At 44.9% G+C, this 21,817-nt stretch overlaps 1 protein-coding gene across 10 annotated transcripts in view; it reads left to right on the top strand.

Moving 5' to 3' along the window:
• LOC146866846 (scavenger receptor cysteine-rich domain-containing protein DMBT1-like) overlaps positions 1-21,817 on the top strand; it is a 1,139,300-nt gene that overhangs the window by 586,165 nt on the left and 531,318 nt on the right. For all 10 annotated transcript variants that reach the window (XM_085602006.1, XM_085601995.1, XM_085601984.1 and 7 more), the window contains 2 exons: positions 17,180-17,203; positions 17,290-17,325. In XM_085602006.1, the coding sequence (XP_085458132.1) occupies positions 17,180-17,203; positions 17,290-17,325 (60 nt within the window). The remainder of the gene's footprint in view (positions 1-17,179; positions 17,204-17,289; positions 17,326-21,817) is intronic.

The following is a 21,817-nucleotide window of genomic DNA, read 5'->3' as shown; positions in this document are numbered from 1 at the left end:
AAATATATATTTTTTAAAAATAATAAAAAACAGTGGCCGGCCCTGGGGAATGGGGTCAAAAAATATAATTAGGAGACAGGCCCTGGGGGATGGGGTCATCAGGGCCAATAAATTAGAATAAGAAGGGGAACCACACAGCCCCCCTTCTTAAAAAATTAAAATAAATAAAAGACTGGCATCGTGCCGGAGGCCACGCCCCCTCCTTGCAGCACTCTGCAAACACGCCCCCTGGCGAGTTGTAAGTTGGGGAATTAATTCCTCTTCAATACTGAGGGTCCCTGAGGGCCAACTAGCCCCACAGGCATCTCCAGTATGCGCCAGGGAGCTGCGCTGCAGACAGGTGTTCTGAGGCCAAGCCCCTTTTTACACCTCTCTGCAATGCAGCTCTGTGGCGCTTACTGGAGGTACCCAGTGGTCTAGTTTGACCCTAGGGACCCTTAGGATTCAAGGGGACTTAATCTCTCAACTTAGAACAGCCACAGGGCGCGTTTACACAGTGGTGAAGGGAGGGGACGGGGCCTGAGGTGACGTGTGCAAACACGCACTATGGCACGTTTTAAATTGGGGATATAATTTCCCTTCAATACTGAGGGCCCCTGGGGGCTAACTAGCCCACCAAGTGCTTCCAGTAAGCGCCACTGAGCTGCATTGCAGAGAGGTGGTCCAGGCCGTGCCACTTTTTACACCTCTCTGCAACGCAGCTCTGTGGCACTTACTTGAGGTACCTAGTGGGCTAGTTGGACCCTAGGGACCCTCAGGATTCAAATGAACTTAATCTCCCAACTAAAAACGGACACAGGGCGTGTTTACACAGTGGTGAAGGGAGGGGACGGGGCCTGAGTTAACGTGTGCAAAAATGCCCTGTGGCCTGTTTTAAGACGTAGTTTTAATCCCCCTGCCCTATTATATACTAGGGGCTTACAGAGGAGGTCATGCTAATCACAGGGGGACCCCAACGCATAATGTTCCCTAGTGTATGTAGGTGTTTTCACTGTATTCTAAGTGTCTTTTAACATAGCACTGGCTCTAGGACTGGTTAGTCAGACTCAGTTACCACCAGTATCCGTCTGAAAAAGTTGAGGGTACAGGATGATTTTGCAACAAGGCTTCTTTCTGCTCTTCTTTTTGTTCTTTCTGCACGTTATCCTTCTTCCTGCACTTTTCTTCGTCTTTGAGGACTTCTGTTGCTTCTTTCTGCACTTCTTTTTTTTCTTTCTGTGCATTTTTTCTTCTTTCTTCACATGTCCTATCTCTGTAGGCATAGTTAGAAATTAGCATTTAAAAAACCTTTGAAATTCACAGAAAAAAACATAGGTTTCAGGCACGTTATAGTTAGGAATTAGCATTTAAAAAACCTCAGAAATTCACTGAAAAAACCATAGGTTTCAGGGGTGTTATAGTTAGCTGGACTTTTCACTTGTACAAAACCATTGAAATTCCCCCGTTATAGTTAGTTCAGCTAACTATAACTCGCGCGCCCGCAATGCACTGCTGATGACGTCACATATTACATCACTCATGACATGTTCAGTGACATCACTCATGACATCACTGATGACATATCAAATGATATCACTGATGACATCATCCAGTGAATGTGTGTTTTTCTGAAAATTAAATATGTTTTATATATGTATATCTCAAGGTCGATGGAAGAATAAATGGGTATATAAGTGTCTAAATGGATGATTTGTTTTTGAAAAATTGATTGTGTAACTGACTGATTAAGTGTATCATAGTGAATACATGGCTTAGTGAGTAATGTTTAAATATGTAAATATCTGTACCAGTCTCTCACTTTGTATATAAGTGGCTGCATGGGTTGGTGAGTAGCTACATGGGTGTCTATATAGGTTATTAGTTGGTTTTTTGAGTATCAGTCTGAGTGTCTGCATGGTTCGGTGGGGGGTATTACGTAGTGCATCGGTGCATGAATGAGTGACACACTGTTTGTATGTGTTGAAGACAGCATGTGTGCAGGACTGTATGGGTGGATGAGTGTGTGTATGGGTGTGTTAGTGAGTGAATGACTGTCTCAATAGTGTCTTTATGAGTAACTACATATGTTTTAAACTAGTATATGTGACTATTGGTGTATATAAGTGAGTATATGTGAGAATGAGAGATTGAAAGAGTTCCTGTATGAATAAGTATGTGTTTCTATAAGTGATTGTTTAAAAGACTAAGTATGTGTAAGTTTCCGTAGAAGTAAGTGTGGTGGTGTGTGTATAACTGTATATGCAAGTAAATATATGTTTGATTCTTTATTAGCATGAGTGACTATGTGTGTGAGTAACTCTATGGATGAGTGGCATTGTGTAACAGGATGTATAGGTGTATGAGTACATATGATGAGTGAGTACATGTATGAGTGACTGTATAGGACTGTTGGTGAATGAGTGGATGTGTATGTGGATCTTAGAATTACTGAAGAGTGTCCTGCGGTTTGCTGGCAACGTGGCAGATTGTTTTTTTCCGAGGTATCGGATACTGCAGGACCGCCCCAGGATCAAGCCAGGCATGTGGCTGCTGTCATTGACAGTCCGTGACTACACGGAGAGGCGAGATCACTATATCTGCGCTTCACTACCCAGTCTGACTTCGAGATGCTGGGCCAGAACGTTGGGGATTCAAGGGGGTCCTGGACTTTCGTTTATGGGTTTTCTTCATGACATCAAGCCCCCTTCATTGCCAGGTATTTCAGCGCTGTTCAGCAAGAGAACTTTGGCTCCACTATCGGTACTTACCGTAATATGGAATGCTGGGAGCTGTAGTCTTTGACATTTAGACTGCAGCTGCACCCAATTTAAGTGGAGTCAGCTGACCTGCCATCATTGGGAGGGCTATAGAAATGCAATGGAGGGAGGAGAAGGAACCTCATTTGGCTGGCGGCATCTGACGAAGGCACTACGCCGAAATGCATCATGCCTTGCAGCAATTGTTATTAAAGGAACCTCCGAAAACTCCCCGCTGTGTCCTCTGGTCTTCTTCACGGAGGGATCTTTTGTTCATATATATATATATATGTATATATTTTCCCTACTGGTCGCCAGTAGGTATTTATAATTAGGACCTAGTTTCCATAGGAAATGTGTTTTTTGATTTGCCAATATCTTTGGCGCCGCTTGATGAATCTTTGCGACATTTTCAAAACTAATGGGGCGGACCTGTCAGCTCCTGTATTAAAGGTTTCGGGGGGATTTGTCAGGCAGGGGCCGAGAAAAAAGGGGAGTCCCAAAACACGTTTTCCCCATGTTAATTTCCATAGGAATTTCAAAACAAGTTACAGCCTGAAGTGCTGAACGGAATTACACAAAATTTGGCAAAAAGGTAGGTCTTGGTCTAGAAAGCGTGCTTTTTTTAAAATGATGTAAGTAGTTTCTAAATAATTCAAAAATAAAAAAATATCGATATCTGGACGGAGCCTAACCACACATCTCATCGTGAGATCTGATTGGCTGTCAGCACTCCAAACCAGGAAGGGTTGGCAGCCGAGTCACAAGAAACGAGTGGAAAAAAGATAAAAAACAAGAAAAGGGGTCAGGGTAAAAACACCCCCACTCCCTAGGCCAGCTCAGGGGATCCCAGGCCCCAAAAAAAGCATTTTATTTATTTTTTTAAATCAGCAGAATTCTCGCTGGGTGTGCGAATCCTGCTGAGAAAATTTTAAAAAATGAAGTGTGGGCTTCCGTGCTTTGTTATCGGTCGGCCCCCAAATGGGCCAGGTCCCAGGGGCAATTTCCAGTTAATTAGTGGGGGGCCAGGGGCCCCCACAGTCCCGGGGACAGCCTCTTCCCCAGGGCTTTCTTTAATTATATGCAAAGGGCCTCATGGGCCCCGCAAGCCCCGGGGACCTCCACCTCCCCGGGGCTTAATTAAAACAATTTAAGTGTGGGGGGGCCCTGTCCCCCCACACTGCCCCGGGGACCACCACCTCCCCGGGGCACTAATTATTTGAATGCTGAGGTCCGTCGGCCCTGGGGAACACCCCCTCCCTGGTGCTTTGAAAATGTAGGGAGGGGGGCCGCGTGGCCCATGATGGCCCTGAGAACCGCCACCACCCAGGGCTGGCTCCTGCAATGTCCCGGGGTGCCTACCCCCGGGACATTGCTGTTTGCTATGGCAGGGCGGGAGCACACCTCCTGCCCATCCATAGCAAAAACTGCTTTTCTTTGATGAAACGAGAGCAGGAAAACCTGCTCTCACTTCAACGAAGCAAAGCAGAATTGCTATTGAGCAAGGGAAGCTGCATGTCAGAAGCTCCCCTTGCTCAAAAGCAATGCCAGCTCCCGCAGGAGGCGGGTAGCCGGCAGGGACCATGAGGGCATTGGGGCTCCCCCCACGGTCACCAATGGTGAGGCCCTGTGGGATGGGGTCCGCGGGGCCAGAAGTGGCCCAGGTGGGGGGCCACACAGCTCCCTCCTCTTTAATTAAAACATATATATATATACATATACGGAAGGCTGGCCCTGGGAGAGGCCACGCGCCCCCTCCAAAAATATATTTAAAAAAAACAAGGCTGGGCAGGCCCCAGGGGATGGGGTCCCCGGGGCCATAATTTGCCCAGGGGAGGGGGGCCACGCAGCCCCCCTCCCGGAAAAACGAGGCCAGGCCCTGGGGGATGGGGTTCCCGGGGCCAGAGGTGGCCCAGGCCCCCCTCCCAGGAGAAATAAAAAAAAATGTTTTTAAACGAGGCCAGGCCCCGGGGGATGGGTTCCCCGGGGCCTTAAGTTGCTCAGGGAAGGGGGCCACGCGGCCCCCTTCCCTTAAAAAAACAAACAATGCTCAGGCCCAGGGGATGAGGTCCCCAGGGCACAAAAATAATTAAGGGTAGGGGGGCTACACAGCCCCTCTTCCAAAAAAGCAAAAGTCGGCATTCCCCGGAGGCTCCGCCCCACCATGCACCACTCTGCAAACGCACCTCCTGGTGCGTCCTGAATTAGGGAATTAAGCCCCCTTTATTCCTGAGGGTCCCTGGGTACCAACTAGCCCACCAGGTACCTCCAGTAAGTGCCACACAGCTGGATTGCAGAGAGGTGGTCCGAGGTCATACCCCTTTTTACACCACTCTGCAAACACGCCTCTTTGCGCACTGCTGGTGAGGCGATGAGGTCCTAAGGACACAAGTGGACTTCATCCCCTGAGCAGCAGTGTGTGCCAGTAGCCGTGTTTGCAGAGTAGTGTAAATAGGGGGCATTGCCTCGGCCCACTCTCAGCAATCCAGCTGTGTGGAGGTACCTGGTGGGCTTGTTGGCCCCCAGGGACCCTTAGGAATGAAGGGGGCTTGATACCTCAACTGCCTCTCAGCAATCGCACTGTGCGGGGCTTACTGGAGGTAGACTAGTTGGCCTTAAGGACCCCCAGCAGCGAAGGGGACTTCAATCCCCATCCAAGAGCGCGCCAGAGAGCGAGTTTTCAGAGTGGTTGTTAAAGGGGGATTGGCCTGCTAGGCAAACTTAACAATCATGCTGTGTGGGACTTACTGGAGGTAATAGAAGGGGTAGTTGGCCCCAAGTTTGTCCTTGGGGGCCAACTACCCCTCCTGTTACCTCCAGTAGGTCCCACACATTGGGATTGCTAAGACCTCTTTGGAGGTCACACCCCCCTTTCTCCATCACTCTGCAAATGCATCTTCTAGCAGACTACAGGATGGGGATGAAGTCCACTTTACTCCTGAGGGACTTTGGGAGCCAAGAAGCCCTTCTGGTACCTCCTGTAAATCCTTCGCAGCCGAATTCCCGAGCCCTAGTCGGAGGTCCAGCACCCATTCTCCACCACTCTGCAAACGTGACTACTAGTTAGAGAAATGTTTGCAATGTAATAGGTTTCGCATTTGTGAGAGTTTGAGTGATTGGCATTGTAAATGTAAACATTTTTTACTTATGTTTTTTGGAGTGGAGTGGATGTACGTTGTGTGTAGTATAATTTTGTGGTATGTTGTGCAGTGAAATTATGTGGATAGAAAGTATGTGGTATTTAGTGTATAGGAATTATGTAGAGTGGGATTATGTTTTATGAAGAGTAATTATGTGGTATGGTAGTCTGTGTTGTGGAGTGGTAACCTCAGGATTAGTCTTCCTCATTTCCATAAAAGCTCAACTATGAACTCAATGAGATAAGAAAAGAAGGAATCACTGAGGAGCACTTGTGGACCTAGTCAGAGGTATGAGCAGGGTCACTGGAATTTTGCAACTGTTTGGCTGCACCGACATTTGCACAGTTATGAATTTTCCGCATTATCCACATAATTCATCATCTGCTCCCTAATCTGCAGATTTGTAGAAAAAAAGCCTTGTTTCTAGCTCAAACGGCTCAAACATTACCAAAAATGCAGTGACAAGTGTTACAGCGTGGTGGAAAGCCCTTTGCAAACCCTGACTGGTCGCCTGTTACTCTTGCTTCCTTATGCACCTCTCTTGCCTCTTTCTGTATTTCTGTTGCTTCTTTCTGCACAATTCTTTCTTTTTCTGTACTTCTCTTGCCTCTTTCTGCAAATCTCTTCTACTTTCTGTACCTCTCTCCCCTCTTTCTGCATGTCTGTTGCCTCTTTCTGCACCTCATTTGTTTCTTTCTGTACACTTCTTCCCTCTTTCTGCACCTCTCTTCCATTTTTCTTTATCCCTCTGACGTCTATCTGCACCATTTTTGTATCTTTCTGCACCTCTGTTACTTCTTCTGCACTTCGCTTCGTTCATTCTGCACATCTCTAGCTTCTTTCTACACCTCACTTGCCTCTTTCAGCACCTCTGTTGTTTTTATGCAGATCCCTTTCCTCTTTCTATACTTCACTTGCCTCTTTCAGCACCTCTGTTGGTTCTTTCTGCACTGCTGTTGCTTCTTTCTGCACCTCACTTGCCTCTTTCTGCACTTCTCTTGCTTCTTTCTACACTTCTGTTGCTTCTTTCAGCAGTACTCTTGCCTCTTTCTGCACTTCTCCTCCTCTTCCTGCACCCCTACTGCCTCTTTCTGTATCTCTCTTGCCCCTTTGTGCACCCCTCCTACCTTTTCTCTGCACCCCTCTTGCCTCTTTTTGCACCGCTGTTGGTTCTTTCTGCACTGCTCTTGCTTCTTTCTGCACCTCACTTGCCTCTTTCTGCACTTCTCTTGCTTCTTTTTACACCTCTGTTGCTTCGTTCAGCAATTCTCTTGCCTCTTTCTGCACTTCTCTACCTTCTTTCTGCACCCTTCCTGCTTCTTTCTGTACCTCTCTTTCCTCTTTGTGCACCTCTCCTACCTCTTTCTGCACCACTCTTGCCTCTTTTTGCACCGCTGTTGGTTCTTTCTGTACTTCTCTTGCTTCTTTTTACACCTATGTTGCTTTTTCAGCAATTGTCTTGCCTCTTTCTGTACTTTTTTCCTTCTTTCTGCACCCTTCCTGCTTCTTTCTGTACCTCTCTTTCCTCTTTGTGCACCTCTCCTACCTCTTTCTGCACCCCTCTTGCCTCTTTTTACACCTCTGTTGGTTCTTTCTGCACTGCTCTTGCTTCTTTCTGCACCTCACTTGCCTCTTTCTGCACTTCTCTTGCTTCTTCCTACACCTCAGTTGCTTCTTTCAGCAATTCTCTTGCCTCTTTCTGCACTTCTCTTCCTTTTTTGTGCACCCTTCCTGCTTCTTTCTGTACCTCTCTTTCCTCTTTGTGCACCTCTCCTACCTCTTTCTGCACCACTCTTGCCTCTTTTTGCACCGCTGTTGGTTCTTTCTGCACTGCTCTTGCTTCTTTCTGCACCTCACTTGCCTCTTTCTGCACTTCTCTTGCTTCTTTTTACACCTCTGTTGCTTCGTTCAGCAATTCTCTTGCCTCTTTCTGCACTTCTCTACCTTCTTTCTGCACTCCACCTGCCTCTTTCTGTACCTCTCTTGCCTCTTTGTGCACCTCTCCTACCTCTTTCTGCACACCTCTTGCCTCTTTTTGCACCTCTGTTGGTTCTTTCTGCACTGCTCTTGCTTCTTCCTACACCTCTGTTGCTTTTTTCAGCAATTCTCTTTGCTCTTTATGCACTTCTCCAGCTTGTTTCTGCACCTTTCTTGTGTCTTTCTGCACCTCTGTTGTCTCGTTCTGCATTTCACTTGCTTCTATCTGCACCTCTCCTGCCTGTTTTTGCACCCCTCTTCCCTATGTGTGCAACTCTCTTGCCTCTTGCCTCTTTCTACACCTCTCTTCCCTCTTTCTGCACCACGCTTGTCTCTTTCTGTACCTGTTGCTTCTTACTGCACCTCCCTTGCCTCTTTCTGCACCCTTCGTGCCTCTTTCAGTACCCCTGTTGATTCTTTCGTCACTTCTCTTCCTTCTTTCTGCACCCCTTGTGTATCTTTTAGCACCTCTGTTGCTTCTTTCTGCATTCCTCTTCTTTCTTTATGCACCTCTCGTGCCTCCTTCTGCAACTCTGGTGCCTCTTTCAGCACCTCTGTTGGTTCTTTCTGCACTGCTCTTGCTTCTTTCTGCACCTAACTTACTTCTTTTTGCACTTCTCTTGCTTCTTTCTACACCTCTGTTGCTTCTTTCAGCAATTCTCTTGCCTCTTTCTGCACTTCTCTGCCTTCTTTTTGCACACCTCCTGCCTCTTTCTGTACCTCTCTTGCATCTTTGTGCACCTCTCGTACCTCTTTCTGCACCCTCTTGCCTCTTTTTGCACCTCTGTTGGTCCTTTTTGCACTGCTCTTGCTTCTTTTTTATCCTTTGTTGCTTCTTTCAGCAATTCTCTTGCCTCTTTCTGTACTTCTCTTGCCTCTTTCGACACCTCTGTTGCTTATTTCTGCACTTCTATTGCCTCTTTCTGCACCTCTCTTGCTTCTTTCTGCACCTCACTTGCCTCTTTCAGCACCTCTGTTGCTTTTTTCTGCAGATCTCTTGACTCTTTCTGCACCCCTCTTTTCTCTTTCTGTACCCCTCTTGCCTCTTTATGTACCTCTGTTGCTTCTTTCAATACTTTTCTTCCTTCTTACTACACACCTCCTGCCTCTTTCTGTACCTCGCTTGCCTCTTTGTGCACCTCTCCTACCTTTTTGTGCACCCCTCTTGCCTCTTTTTCCACCTCTGTTGCTTTCTGCACTGCTCTTGCTTCTTTCTGAACCCCCCTTGCCTCTTTCTGCACATCACTTGCGTCTTTCTACACCTCTATTGCTTCTTTCAGCAATTCTCTTTCCTCTTTCTGCACTTCTCTTCCGTCTTTCTGCACCCTTCCTGCCTCTTTAAGTACCTCTCTTGCCTCTTTGTGTATCTCTCCTACCTCTTTCTGCACCCCTCTTGCCTCTTTTTGCACCTCTGTTGGTTCATTGTGCAGTGCTCTTGCTTCTTTCTGCACCTCACTTGCCTCTGACTGCACTTCTCTTGCTTCTTTCTACACCTCTGTTGCTTCTTTTAGCAATTCTCTTGCCTCTTTCTGCACCTCTGTTGCTTGTTTCTGTAACTATTTTGTGTCTTTCTGCACCTCCGTTGCCTCTTTCTGCACCTCACTTGTTTCTTTCTGCACCTCTCTTTTTGCACCCCTCTTCCTGTACCTTTCCTGTCTGTTTCTGCACCTCTTTTGCCTCTTTCTGTACCTCTCTTCCTTTTTTGTGTACCCCTCCTGCCTCTCTCTGTACCTCTATTGCCTCTTTGTGCACCTCTCCTACCTCTATCTGCACCCCACTTGCCTCTTTTACACCTCTGTAATTTCTTTCTGCACTGCTCTTGCTACTTTCCGCACCTCTTTTGCAAATTTCTGTATCCCTCTTGCCTCTTTCTGCACCCTCTTCTCTATTTCTTCACCTCTATTGCTTCTTTCTACACTTCTCTTGCTTCTTTCTGCACTTCTTTTGCTTCTTTCTGTACCACTCTTGCAATTTTCTGTATCCCTCTTGCCTCTTTCTGCACCCCTGTTCCCTCTTTTTGCACCTTCCCTGCCTGTTTCTGCACATCTCCTGCCTCTTTCTGTACCTCTCTTACCTCTTTGGGCACCTATCCTACCTTTTTCTGCCCTCCTCTTTCTCTTTTTGCACCTCTGTTGCTTCTTTCTGCACTGCTCTTGCTTCTTTCTGCAGCTCACTTGCCTCTTTCTCCACTTCTCTTGCTTCTTTCTACACCTCAGTTGCTTCTTTCAGCAATTCTCTTGCATATTTCTCCACTTCTTTTCCTTCTTTCTGCACCCCTCTTGCATTTTTAAGTACCTCATTTGCCTCTTTTTGTACCTCTCTTACCTCTTTCTGCACCCCTCTTCCTCTTTCTGCACCTCTCTTCCCTTTTTCTTTATCCCTCTGACGTCTATCTGCACCATTTTTGTATCTTTCTGCACCTCTGTTACTTCTTTCTGCACTTCTCTTCCTTCATTCTGCACATCTCTAGCTTCTTTCTGCACCTCACTTGCCTCTTTCAGCACCCCGTTGTTTTTCTGCAGATCTCTTTCCTCTTTCTATACCTGTGTTGGTTCTTTCTGCACTGCTATTGCTTCTTTCTGCATCTCACTTGCCTCTTTATGCACTTCTCTTGCTTCTTTCTACACCTCTGTTGCTTCTTTCAGCAATTATTTTGCCTCTTTCTGCACTTCTTTTGCTTGTTTCTGCGCCTCTCTTCTGCACCTCAGTTGCTTCTTTCTGCACCTCACTTGCTTCTTTCTGCACTCCTCTTGACTCTTTCTGAACCCTTCTTTGCTCTTTCTGCACCTCTCTTGCCTCTTTTTGAACCCCTGTTCCCTCTTTCTGCATCTTTCCAGTCTGTTTATGTACCTCTTTTGCCTCTTTCTGTACATGATGTTGCTTCTTTCTGCCCTACTCTTGCTTCTTTCTGCACCTCTTTTGCAAATTTCTGTATCCCTTTTGCTCTTTCTGCACCCTTTTCTGTATTTCTCCACCTCTCTTGCTTCTGTCTGCACTTCTCTTGCTTCTTTATGCACTGCTCTTGCTCCTTTCTGTACCTCTCTTGCAAATTTTCGTATCCCTCTTGCCTCTTTCTGCACCTCTGTTCCCTCTTTCTGCACCTTTCGTGCCTGTTTCTGCACCCTTCTTACCTCTTTCGGCACCTCTGACTTAGAGGTGGTTTTAATCCCCCTGACCTATTATGTACTAGGGCCTTCGAGGTGAGGTCATTTCAATCACAGGAGTACTCCAACCCATAGTGTACTCTAGTGTATGTAGGTGTTTTCACTGTATTCTAAGTGTCTTTCAGTATAGCACTGGCTCGGGGCCTGGTCAGTCAGAGTCAGTTACCACCAGTACCAGTCAGCAAAAAGTTAGGGGCACAGAATGACTTGGAAACAAGGCCTCTTTCTGCACCTCTGTTGGTTCTTTCTACATATCTCTTGCTTCTTTCAGCACCTTTCTTCGTCTTTCTGGACTTCTGTTGCCTCTTTCTTCATTTCTCTTGCTTCTTTCTGCACTTTTCTTCCTCTTTCTGCATATGTCATACATCTGCAGGAATAGTTAGAAATTAGCATTTAAAAAACCTTCGAAATTCACTGAAGAAACCATAGGTTTCAGGGACGTTATAGGTAGAAATTAGCATTTATGAAACCTTAGAAATTCACTGAAAAACCATAGGTTTCAGGGATGTTATAGGTAGAAATTAGCATTTATAAAACCTTAGAAATTCACTGAAAAAACCATAGGTTTCAGGGACGTTATAGTTAGAAATTAGCATTTAAAAAAGCTTTGAAATTCACTGAAAAAATCATAGGTTTCAGGGATGGTATAGTTAGAAATTAGTATTTAAAAAACCTTAGAAATTCACTGAAAAAGAACATAGGTTTTAGGGTCGTTATAGTTAGAAATTAGCATTTAAAAAACCTTTGAAATTCACTGAAAAAACCATAGGTTTCAGCGACATTATAGTTAGAAATTAGCATTTAAAAAACCTTAGAAATTCACTGAAAAAACCACAGATTGCAGGGATCATATAGTCAGTTGGACATTTCACTAGTACAAAACCAGAGAAATTCAGCTGTTATAGTTAGTTAGGCTAACTATGACTAGCGCCACTGCGATGCACTGCTGATGACGTCACATATAACATAATTCATGACATGGTCAGTGACATCACTGATGACATCTCAAATGATGTGTATACATATATGTATACATATATATATTTAATGAGAAGAGTATAATATGCTATCTATTACCATTGTTTAGTGTGGGAAGAGGTCATGACAGGATTTAGTGTGGGAAGAGGTCATGACAGGAGATGTGAAGCCTTGAGTGAGTCATGACGCCCCTCCACTCCCTCAATATTAGTAATAAATAGCATATTTTTCTCTACACAACTGCATATATGCTATGCTACTTTTCCACGCACAGTAGTGATTGACAAAGGTACATAAAGATCTCCATAGGACAAGAGTTTAATTTGTGCAGTAAGAAAGAATCACCATAATTAAGCTTTGCATGTTTGGCCTCTAGTTTTTTGCCCCGTCAACTGATTCTAGAAGGGAATCTTTGATCACTAAAAGATAGATTTCCTTGCGCTCTATTAGTAATAGAGTAAAAGTATGTTTATTAGTAAACCTGTTCCAAATTAAAAAAATGATTTGTGCTCATTTATTTGGATTGGCATGGCAGCCGGGGTTGGACATTTATTGAGGGTGGACACACAGCCTTGCTGAATGGCACGCCTTGCGTCCCAGCCACTCTGTGAATTGCCAAAGGGTGTGCCGAGCTGTGGTTGGAGATAGGAGGTCGATGGGGTGCTAGGTCTAACTGGAGACCAGAGCCAGTCCGAGCGCTGCTGCACAAGGCCAGAGGTCATGTTCTATGGGCGTTGGATGCCAGCAGCTCTGCTGCTCTCCCCACTGTCCTAACTTTCATTCAAGTTCAATAACTTTGAAAACCTAGGGTATCATTACGATGCCGGTCAGACAGAAGCAGAAGAGAGACCCCCCGAAAAGGAGTCGGCGGTTCTGCTTCCTTCATTACAATGCGACCACATTCACGGCTGTCGCAAAGTGTATATTTTCTACTGTGGCTTGTGCTGCAGGCTGCAGCACAAGCCACAATAGTAAATATACACTTTAAAAAACATCTCTGCAATAGGCCCAATAGCAGAGGGCCCAGAGCGATGGGGGGTACGCTAGCGGCCTCCAAAGTTACCTTCCGCCTGCCTTTCCATGGCAGGAGAACCACCATCAAAGGGCTGGCGGCTAGGGACATTGTAATCCCTACAGCGGTGCCTGAGCTCTTGCTTCTCATCAAACAAAAAGTGACTACTCACACCCAACTTGCGATAAGAAGGGTAATGCCTGCAGAGTTGCATGTACTCTGTGACCATTAGCTACAGTGTAGGTTTCCAGTCTTTTACTTGTTCTGGACAAGTAAATGAGATAAAACATGGGGGATTGCATCCAAAGAAGTACTCTTGGGTGGATATGCACAGATAGTGGAGGGATGAAGAGAAATAAGAAGTGACCCTGCTACAATATGTGCATTAACAAATCAAAGAGGACAATGATTGGCGCCCCCAGTTTTTTCAGTGTTCTGTAACTGGTGTAATAAAATCATCTGTTTGGAAAAAGAACACAAAAAATGTATCTCCTTGGTAATAAAGGTCCATATAAAAAATGTCAGAAAGATTTTTAACCAAAGTTTAATAAAAAAGAAAGATTTTTTTTTAAAGTTCATCAGTAAGAAGCATGAAAAAGCATCCCCAAAAATGTAAAGAAAGATAATTTGTGGATTGTGTGCATGGACTAGCTGTAGACTGGGTCCGGCAACCCAACAAGCTACAAAAGCCTGTAAATGTTATGCAGGGACCCATGTTGCTTGAGTTGTAGGCCTTGCTAGCTCAATTGCTCTTTAGATCACCCCTCTGTGCTTGGACATCCGCGGGCAGTGGAGTGTAGGACCTGGACAGAGACCAGGCTCTGTGGCCAACCACCACTTTGCATGGCTCAAGGACATGCACAGCGAGTGCCAGATGTCTTTGAAGTTGTGGCGCAGTGCCTGGCCAACGGCCATTTGGGAACAGTGTCTGAGTGGACAACCTCAGTTAACGTGGTAATGGCCATATGGGAACAAGGTACTGTGTTATACCATATGTCAGACTCTGCAGTCAATACCTACTTCACATATCTAAAGGCAATATGCTGCGGGGGTAACCTGCCAACTACAGGTTGCATGTAGGACCTGCAGCAAATTCCCTAGTATGCACAGTGATGATTAACAGTAGAGTTTGAGATCTACTACTCGTCCCTCTTCTAAGATTGGGAGGCAGATTTGGCAGATCCTGTTTTTTCTATTAAAGAAGTGGAGTATGCAATCAGCACCATCAGGCCCCAAAAAGCAGCCGGCCCAGATGGCATCCCTGGGGATCTGCTACGCTCAGATATTCCGAAATGGAGTAAATTTATCCATTGCCTGCTTAATGCCATCTATAGGGGTGCACCTATTCCCGCATCTTGGAAAGGGGCGGAGGTTGTCCCTATTTTTAAAAAGGGGGCTAGGGACGACCCGTCCAACTATAGACCTATAAGCCTGCTGGACATAACCCAAAGGGTGGTCGGGAAGGTGTTGTTGGTCAGATTACTACAATGGATCGGTGAAAACAACATCCTTTCCGACTACCAGGCAGGCTTCAGAGTAGGGACTGGCACAATTGAACAAGCATTTAGATTGTTGCTAGTGTACTGGAAGGTGGTGGTCCTGGGCAAGGGCAGTCTCTATCACGCATTTATCGATTTAAAGACTGCCTTTGACCTTGTTGCAAGGGAGACTCTTTGGAGAGTTCTCGCTGACATGTGGGTACCCCACTACATACTATTGCTAATTGTAAGGATGCATGAAAACACCTTTGCCCAGATTAGATGGGGCAGGGACGGAGAGAAAACTAGCAGAATCCCGGTAGAGAGAGGGGTTCACCAGGGATGTGTTCTAGCTCCCACCCTCTTTTCTTTATAAGTCAACGGTGTTGTCGAGCATCTGCTGAAAGATCCTTCAGACGAACCATCCCTGGCGTGGCAACGTATCCCTACCCTCCTCTTCGTGGATGATACACTCTTACTCTCCAAATCCCCAATGGGCCTCTAAAAATTACTAAACAACTTCCAGCTTTTTTGAGTAGAACGGGGCCTGGTAATCAACACTGATAAAACGAAATATCTTGTGATGAACCCCCCTAAAAAACCCGTGCGCCCTCCGAGGTTGAATGCCATACCTTTGGGGAGGGTGGATGTGTTCGATTACCTAGGGATCCGCTTATCGCATAATATGCCGTGGGCTCCTCATCTATGCAAGATGCTGCTAACCCACAAGAGGGTAATAGTGGCTCTTTTGAAGGAGCAGCGCTCCTGTGCAATCAGACCTATAGCCCCTGTTATCGAGATCTATGCAGCAAGAGGAGTAAGCTCCGCTCTTTATGAGGCTGAGCTGTGGGGCTCATGCAATACTAGTGAGCTGTCAAGTTCTGAGAGGAAGTTCTGTAGGGCCATTATGTCACTTCCCCAAGGTACCCCTACGACTCCATTAATGCTTGATTTAGGTTGTCGTCCAATTGGTGATCTGGCAAAATTTCGCCCCCTACTGTTATGGGCACGGTTGTGGCGAGTCCCGGAGCTAGCTAAATATGCTAAAGGCCTCTCCGAAGTTATGTCACTTCCTGGGTGGCATAGGATAAAATGGTTGAGAGACATGAAAGCCCTCCTGTGCAATCTGGGGCTAAGTACAGCATGGGAAAATAGGTCTTCCCCTCCGAAAGCAACACTTAAGTCTTTATACTGGAACTGGATTGCGACCCAACGGAACACTAACTGCACATTGGGCAGACTCACGGAGGACTTTCTGAAATTCAAGGACTTGCCGATCCGGGAATTATATCTTGATATCATAGAGAGACCTTTTGATAGGACCCTCTACTTCAAATTTAGGTCCGGGACTCTTCCACTTCATGCTTTTACAATCTCGGTGGAAACCCCCAGCCCAGACCATAGAATTTTGCCCATTGTGCATAGCTAGACAAGAGTCTGTGGCGCATTTTTTATTTGAATGCCAAGAGTATGTACACCCAAGAAGAAGATGGCTTAAGCAATTGTGTCGTTTGTTAGAAACCAGGCATCACACTGAGGCGCTACGCATTTTAATGTCAGACTCTCGCCCTTTGTATGCTTGTGCCCTTTCAAAATTTTTATCATGGGCATGGTCCATTAGAAGCAAAAGGCTTAAAGAAATTGTTTAATCTGTTCTTAATACCTATTTATGATGTGCTTCTTTCTTTTATTGTAAAAATTGGTTTTTAAGGTTAAACGAAATCAAATTCTTTAACTGTGAAGCTTTTATGATATGTTTTTATCGAAATAAAGCCTTTGACTTGACTTGACTTGCATTGAAAATCAGTCCAATTCACACACTCAGTCCAATCTTCATTGCACTAGCTGAAAATACACCGCTCTAACATTTGATACACCTATACACAGTTCTCATGAGACGTTCTTAGCAGGTTAAAGCAAGATGCTACAATCTTATTCTTGTCAGGACCTCAGGACCTTCCACAATACAAACCTCATTCTGCATCCTTCAAACTGAAATTATCTGTATCTAGATAAGGTACAGCATCAAGTCTGCACCCTGCAGGTCCCTTATGAATTAGATATTCTTCAAAAGAAACCATGATTCTCACAAAGAAAATAAAACATTTCTTCACATGGGAAAGAAAAAAAACAGATCATCATATTCATCAGTTAGAACTGCAGCTTCACCTAGAAATACAATGTTCATATGTCACAAAGCAAGATGGCAAAAGACAGTAGCCTTTTAAAAATGCAGGCCTACTTTAGCTCTGGTAAATTTAAACGCAATTAAACATACATTTTCTGCTACAAAATGAATTACTGATGAGGTCAAGCCCTCATGTCTGTGAAATCTTAAGCCCAGCAAAGCTTGGCTCAGCCTGTCAGGTGGCTGCTCATGTAGCACGTGTAAAGTCCCTGTCTGCCTGACCCTGATATGGTGAGTGACTTACAGGCTGACCTTTGCTCAGCCTCACAGACGCTCATCATGCTTTGCAAAATTGAGATGCGACGTATATCCGCCTCCATAATGGAGGGACTCCCAAGCAGGCTGATATCGCTAACCACACTTATTTACACACAGTATTCACTAACAGATGCAAGAATATAACTGTGACCCTAGAGGTGAAAGGTTCAAACCACATGACCCAATTTATCTTGAGCCTCTATGGTTCAGTCACCTTGTGTGCTAATTCTGCATTTTCTTTTCTTGCAGATGCCATCCCAGCATCAACAACAGGTAACAAATACAAATCATTCACTGCTGTGTGGCATGCATGATGCATCTTGAGCACTTATCGATTGTTCTTTTCTTTTCTTTCCCAGCGAAATCCAATGTTTCTGGAACTACGTATGCCCCAGGTAGGACATTTCGTGTTAGCATTAGTGTTTCCACTACAGAAATGTTCTTGAAAGTTGTCAATGTTTTGGTTTGTCTCAACCAAGTGAAACCAAATGGCGAGGTCTATGATTTCAATTGTGAGTTCCGAGCACCAAAACTTGCATTACTATATCTTCAGGAACAAAAACATAATTCCACCTTTTTTGGATTCTGTAGCCTGACAATATGAGGGAAGTCAGGTCTGCGATGATCTGGAAATTCTTGTTTTGATCTGTTAGTAGTATAATGGTGACCAGTAACCTCCCAATTCTTGAATATCATACTCCACGGCCAGCAAAATGGAAGTAAATTCTGTAAAATAAGTTTCCCGAAGCAGATCTTCTCTGGTTTTTAAAATTTTAGTTAATGCATGCTGTGGTGCCAAAGGTCTCATATGAAATGAGCATAGGTCTTAATTAATTGTATTTGTTGAAGGAAAAAGCATGCTCATGTTCATACTCACTACATCACTGGAAGTCCATTCATTTTGGGAAAAAGACACAAGTCAATGGATTGGGCCTACCATTCGCATCAGTTGTCCAGTATGGGTACCTTTATCAGGTCCAGAACTTTTAAAACTGCACGATGCCTGTGTGATTCCAACAAATCCCTTAGACTGGAGCTTTAACTGGCAATTCCATTTAAAAAAAAAAAATGAAATAATCATTGTGCAAAATACATGAGTCACTTGTCTTTAAAATGTAAAGCATTCAAAGATGCCCATGATGGGTACTGCTGAAGGCTCTGCATGCAGTATTGACATAACTTCTAGCCAGCCAATGAGTGTGTTTCTAAAAGATAAGGCTTACATTGCATGAAAAAGATGATCATTAATATCCTGCCAGATTTGGGGACACTTCAGTCCCTAGCATGCCATTGCACAGACTCCCAATGAGGCTGCACTACATACATAATCCATATATTTGTGGTAAATACCAACTAAGTCAATGTCAATGTCAAACATTTTTATAGAGAGCACAAATCACCCAAAGGTCTCAAGGCACTAGCAGCTAAAGACAAAGAAACGGACAGTAACATAAATACCCGATACAAGAACTTATTGAGAAAAAGCCAGGTTTTCAGCCTTTTACAGAAACATGAATGGTCTGTTATAGATAGGAGTTCCAGTGGTAGTTTGTTCCAAAGCATAGGAGCTAGATAAGAAAATGATCGGCCACCATTGCGGACCATTCTAATACGCGATTGAGCAAGGTGAAACTTTGTGCCGGACCTTAAGGAACGTCCCGGTACGTACCATTGCAATTTTTTGCCAGATAATATGGACCAATACCATACATTGTCTTATGTGTGAGACTTAAGATTTTATAACGTCCTCTTTGGCGAACCGAAAGCCAATGCAAAGTTTTAAGAGTCGGAGCCGATGGGGTTCGGGGGGGAAGGTTAAGAACAAGTCTGGCAGCAGTATTTTGAAGGATTTGAAGTTTAGAAAGCAGATCTTGATTAAGTACTGTGAACAGGGCGTTACCATAGTCAAGGCGACTGATGATAAGTCCCTGTACCAAAGGTTTCCTTGCTTCAATGGGTAACCACTTAAAGATTTTTCGGAGATTGCGCATAATCCCAAAACAAACTCCTCGCACCTGATTGATATGAGCTTTCATGGACAGGGAGTTATCAATAGTGATACCTGAATTGCGAACTGCTAGCTTGGGGGTGGGACAGGTGCCCAACTCCGTGGACCACCAGTCCTGTGTCCAGAACTGCTCGGCTTTTCCGAAGAGAATAACCTCAGTCTTACTGCCATTCAATTGTAATTTATTTAGGCTCATCTAATTGTTAATCTGGACCATGCAGCTCTTAAAACGGGATTGAACACCATCATGGTCAGAGTCACAAGTAACGAGCAGCTGGGTATCATCAGCATACGAAAGGGTCACTAAACCGTATGATCTAATGATATCCGCTAAAGGTGTTAGATATACATTAAACAGCATGGGACTGAGAATGGATCCCTGCGGAACCCCGACCGTTACTGGATAGGTGCGTGAGACCATTTCATCTACACGAACTGTGGTGGGTCGGTCAGCCAGGTAGTTCTCAAACCAGTCCAAGGCCTTCCCTCTGATACCCACCTCCCACAGTCGATGTTTCAAGGTTCTGTGGCAGATGGTATCGAAAGCCGCAGACAGGTCCAAGAGAACCAAAATTGCAGATTCTCGTTTTTCCAGCAAGCCTGATGTTATCTACTACCTCGATAACTGCGGCCTCCATACTATGAGCAGCACGGAAGCCTGACTGAGAGGAATCGAGGAGGCCATGGGTCTCTAGATGGGCAGTGAAACGTTTGTTAACTAAGTGCTCCAGTACCTTCCCAAAATAGGGAAGCAATGAAATGGGGCGGTAGTTATCTGGTACGCTGGGGTCAGCCGAAGATTTCTTAAGAATTGGCTTGACCTGAGCATGTTTCCATCTCTTCGGAACCTTAGCTTGATTTAATGACATGTTAAAGATGGTGGTTAAGGTATTCACAAACAGCAGCATAATTTTAGCACAGGAGCGGGGAGGAAAAGGATCGGCTGGAGAGCCAGATTTAATCCTATTTAGACTTTCCGTTACTTCAGTGATAGTTATGGGTTCAAACTCTGTTAATAAGGGGGCATTATGAGGTTCCAACAAAGAGGGTGACTTAATCACATTAATGATATAATGACTATGATCATCGACCTGATGAGGAAATGAGGCATAGATTGTTTTAATTTTGTTATCAATAAAAGAGGAAACGGAGACGACCCACTCTTGCGTAGGCGAAAAAGAGGACTCTTCAACCTGAGGGGAGGTAAATTCCTTCAATATTTTATAAAGTTCTTTACTGGAATGTGTAGCGTTATTTATGCGCTGAGTAAGATAGGTTTTTGGTTAATTTAATGTTATTTATATAGTTTGAGTGAAGATGCTTATAGTTCCTATGGTCTTCCTCGGTTTTAGTTTTCCTCCACTGGCGTTCGGCAGCTCGACTTAATTAATTATCAATTTTTAGTGCAGCTGTGTACCAGGGTGAGGCATTATTTTTTACTCGAACCCTGGTGAAAGGAACGGTTTTGTCCAAAGCCAGTGTAATGGAGGATTCAAGATTACTAGCAGCCAAATCCACCGTGTCCGCTTGACCTAGTCGTGGAGGTTCAAAGTGTGCTAGAAAGGTATCGGGTGTTAACTTGCGCCACAGCCGAATCAAAGTACTTTTATTCGGACCGATTTTCCTATGTATATTTATGGGCACACTAAATTTGAGAATAGAGTGGTCCGTCCATAGTACTGGGCAGGGAGAATCAATGGTCGGTTTGACGGAATTCATGAATATCAGATCTAATGTGTGTCCTGCTTCTCTGCGTCTAAAAGACTCCAAAGTTCAAGAGCATGTTTAGGTATAGACCTAGTATTAAGATATAAGGCCAGGAGAGGTTTAGGAACAGCTTTTGTAACTTTAGCGCGAATGTTCATGATTTCATGAGTTTGTATAATTATCTCTTCGCTGTTGTGGATTGAAGGCTGACAATTTCTGGAGGACTCGTGGGGCATGGATGTTTTCCATACGTTTAAGGAGCGCAGCTCCATACTGGAGTAACGCAGCATATCAGCGTAGCAAAATTTACTGGAGAATAGAATGAACAAACAGAACTCCTAGGCGTCTGACGGCGGTCTGGCGCGGACAGGTGCAGAAGGGCTTGCCTTTGGCGCGCCTTCGCCACGCCACGCGTCCACGCCCTGATCCGCGTTAAGTAGGCGAAGTGGGCACGGCGAACAACTAACACGCTAACCTGGTAGGCGGACTGTCGCTCATTACAACAAACACCCCGGAAATTACCTCGCGTCCCTCCGCTCAATCGGCACAAGCCGTGGCGGAGCGGGGACAGGCCAACTAAAAGTGCAAAACACAGTGCAGAAAATGGTGACCAACAGGTAGGAATTGAATTGATTTAAAAACACAGCATTACGGTACTACATTCACTTAAAAGTATTCAATGTTAAAAGGAAGCAGAGTATAAACAATTGTATTGGGCAGCAATCACTGACCGTGAGCAGAGTCTTAGCTGCGCGCGTCCACGCCCTGATCCGCGTTAAGTAGGCGGAGTGGGCGGGGCACACAACTAGCGTGCTAACCTGGTAGGTGGAATGTCGCTCATTACAACAAACGCCCCGGAAATGACCTTGCGTCCCTCCGCTCAATTGGCACAAGCCGTGGCGGAACGGGGACAGGCCAACTAAAAGTGCAAAACACAGTGCAGAAAATGGTGACCAACAGGTAGGAATTGAATTGATTTAAAAACACAGCACAACTAAGTAAACTTTAAGCAACCAAGCAACAGGAGTCCATACCTCTCCACTGATCACAATGGAAATGATGTTGTTAAAAGTTCTACTCCTTTCTGTCAGGCCTCAGAATCTGATTGTTGTCTACACTTAACTGCTTTGAACTCTGGTAGTTTCCTGATTGAGTGATGGAAAAGGAGGGCA

This window comes from Triturus cristatus, chromosome 1_2 (genome assembly GCF_964204655.1).
Source record: "Triturus cristatus chromosome 1_2, aTriCri1.1, whole genome shotgun sequence".
Taxonomy (NCBI): Eukaryota; Metazoa; Chordata; class Amphibia; order Caudata; family Salamandridae; genus Triturus; species Triturus cristatus.
This window is presented reverse-complemented; position numbering and strand designations above follow the sequence as displayed.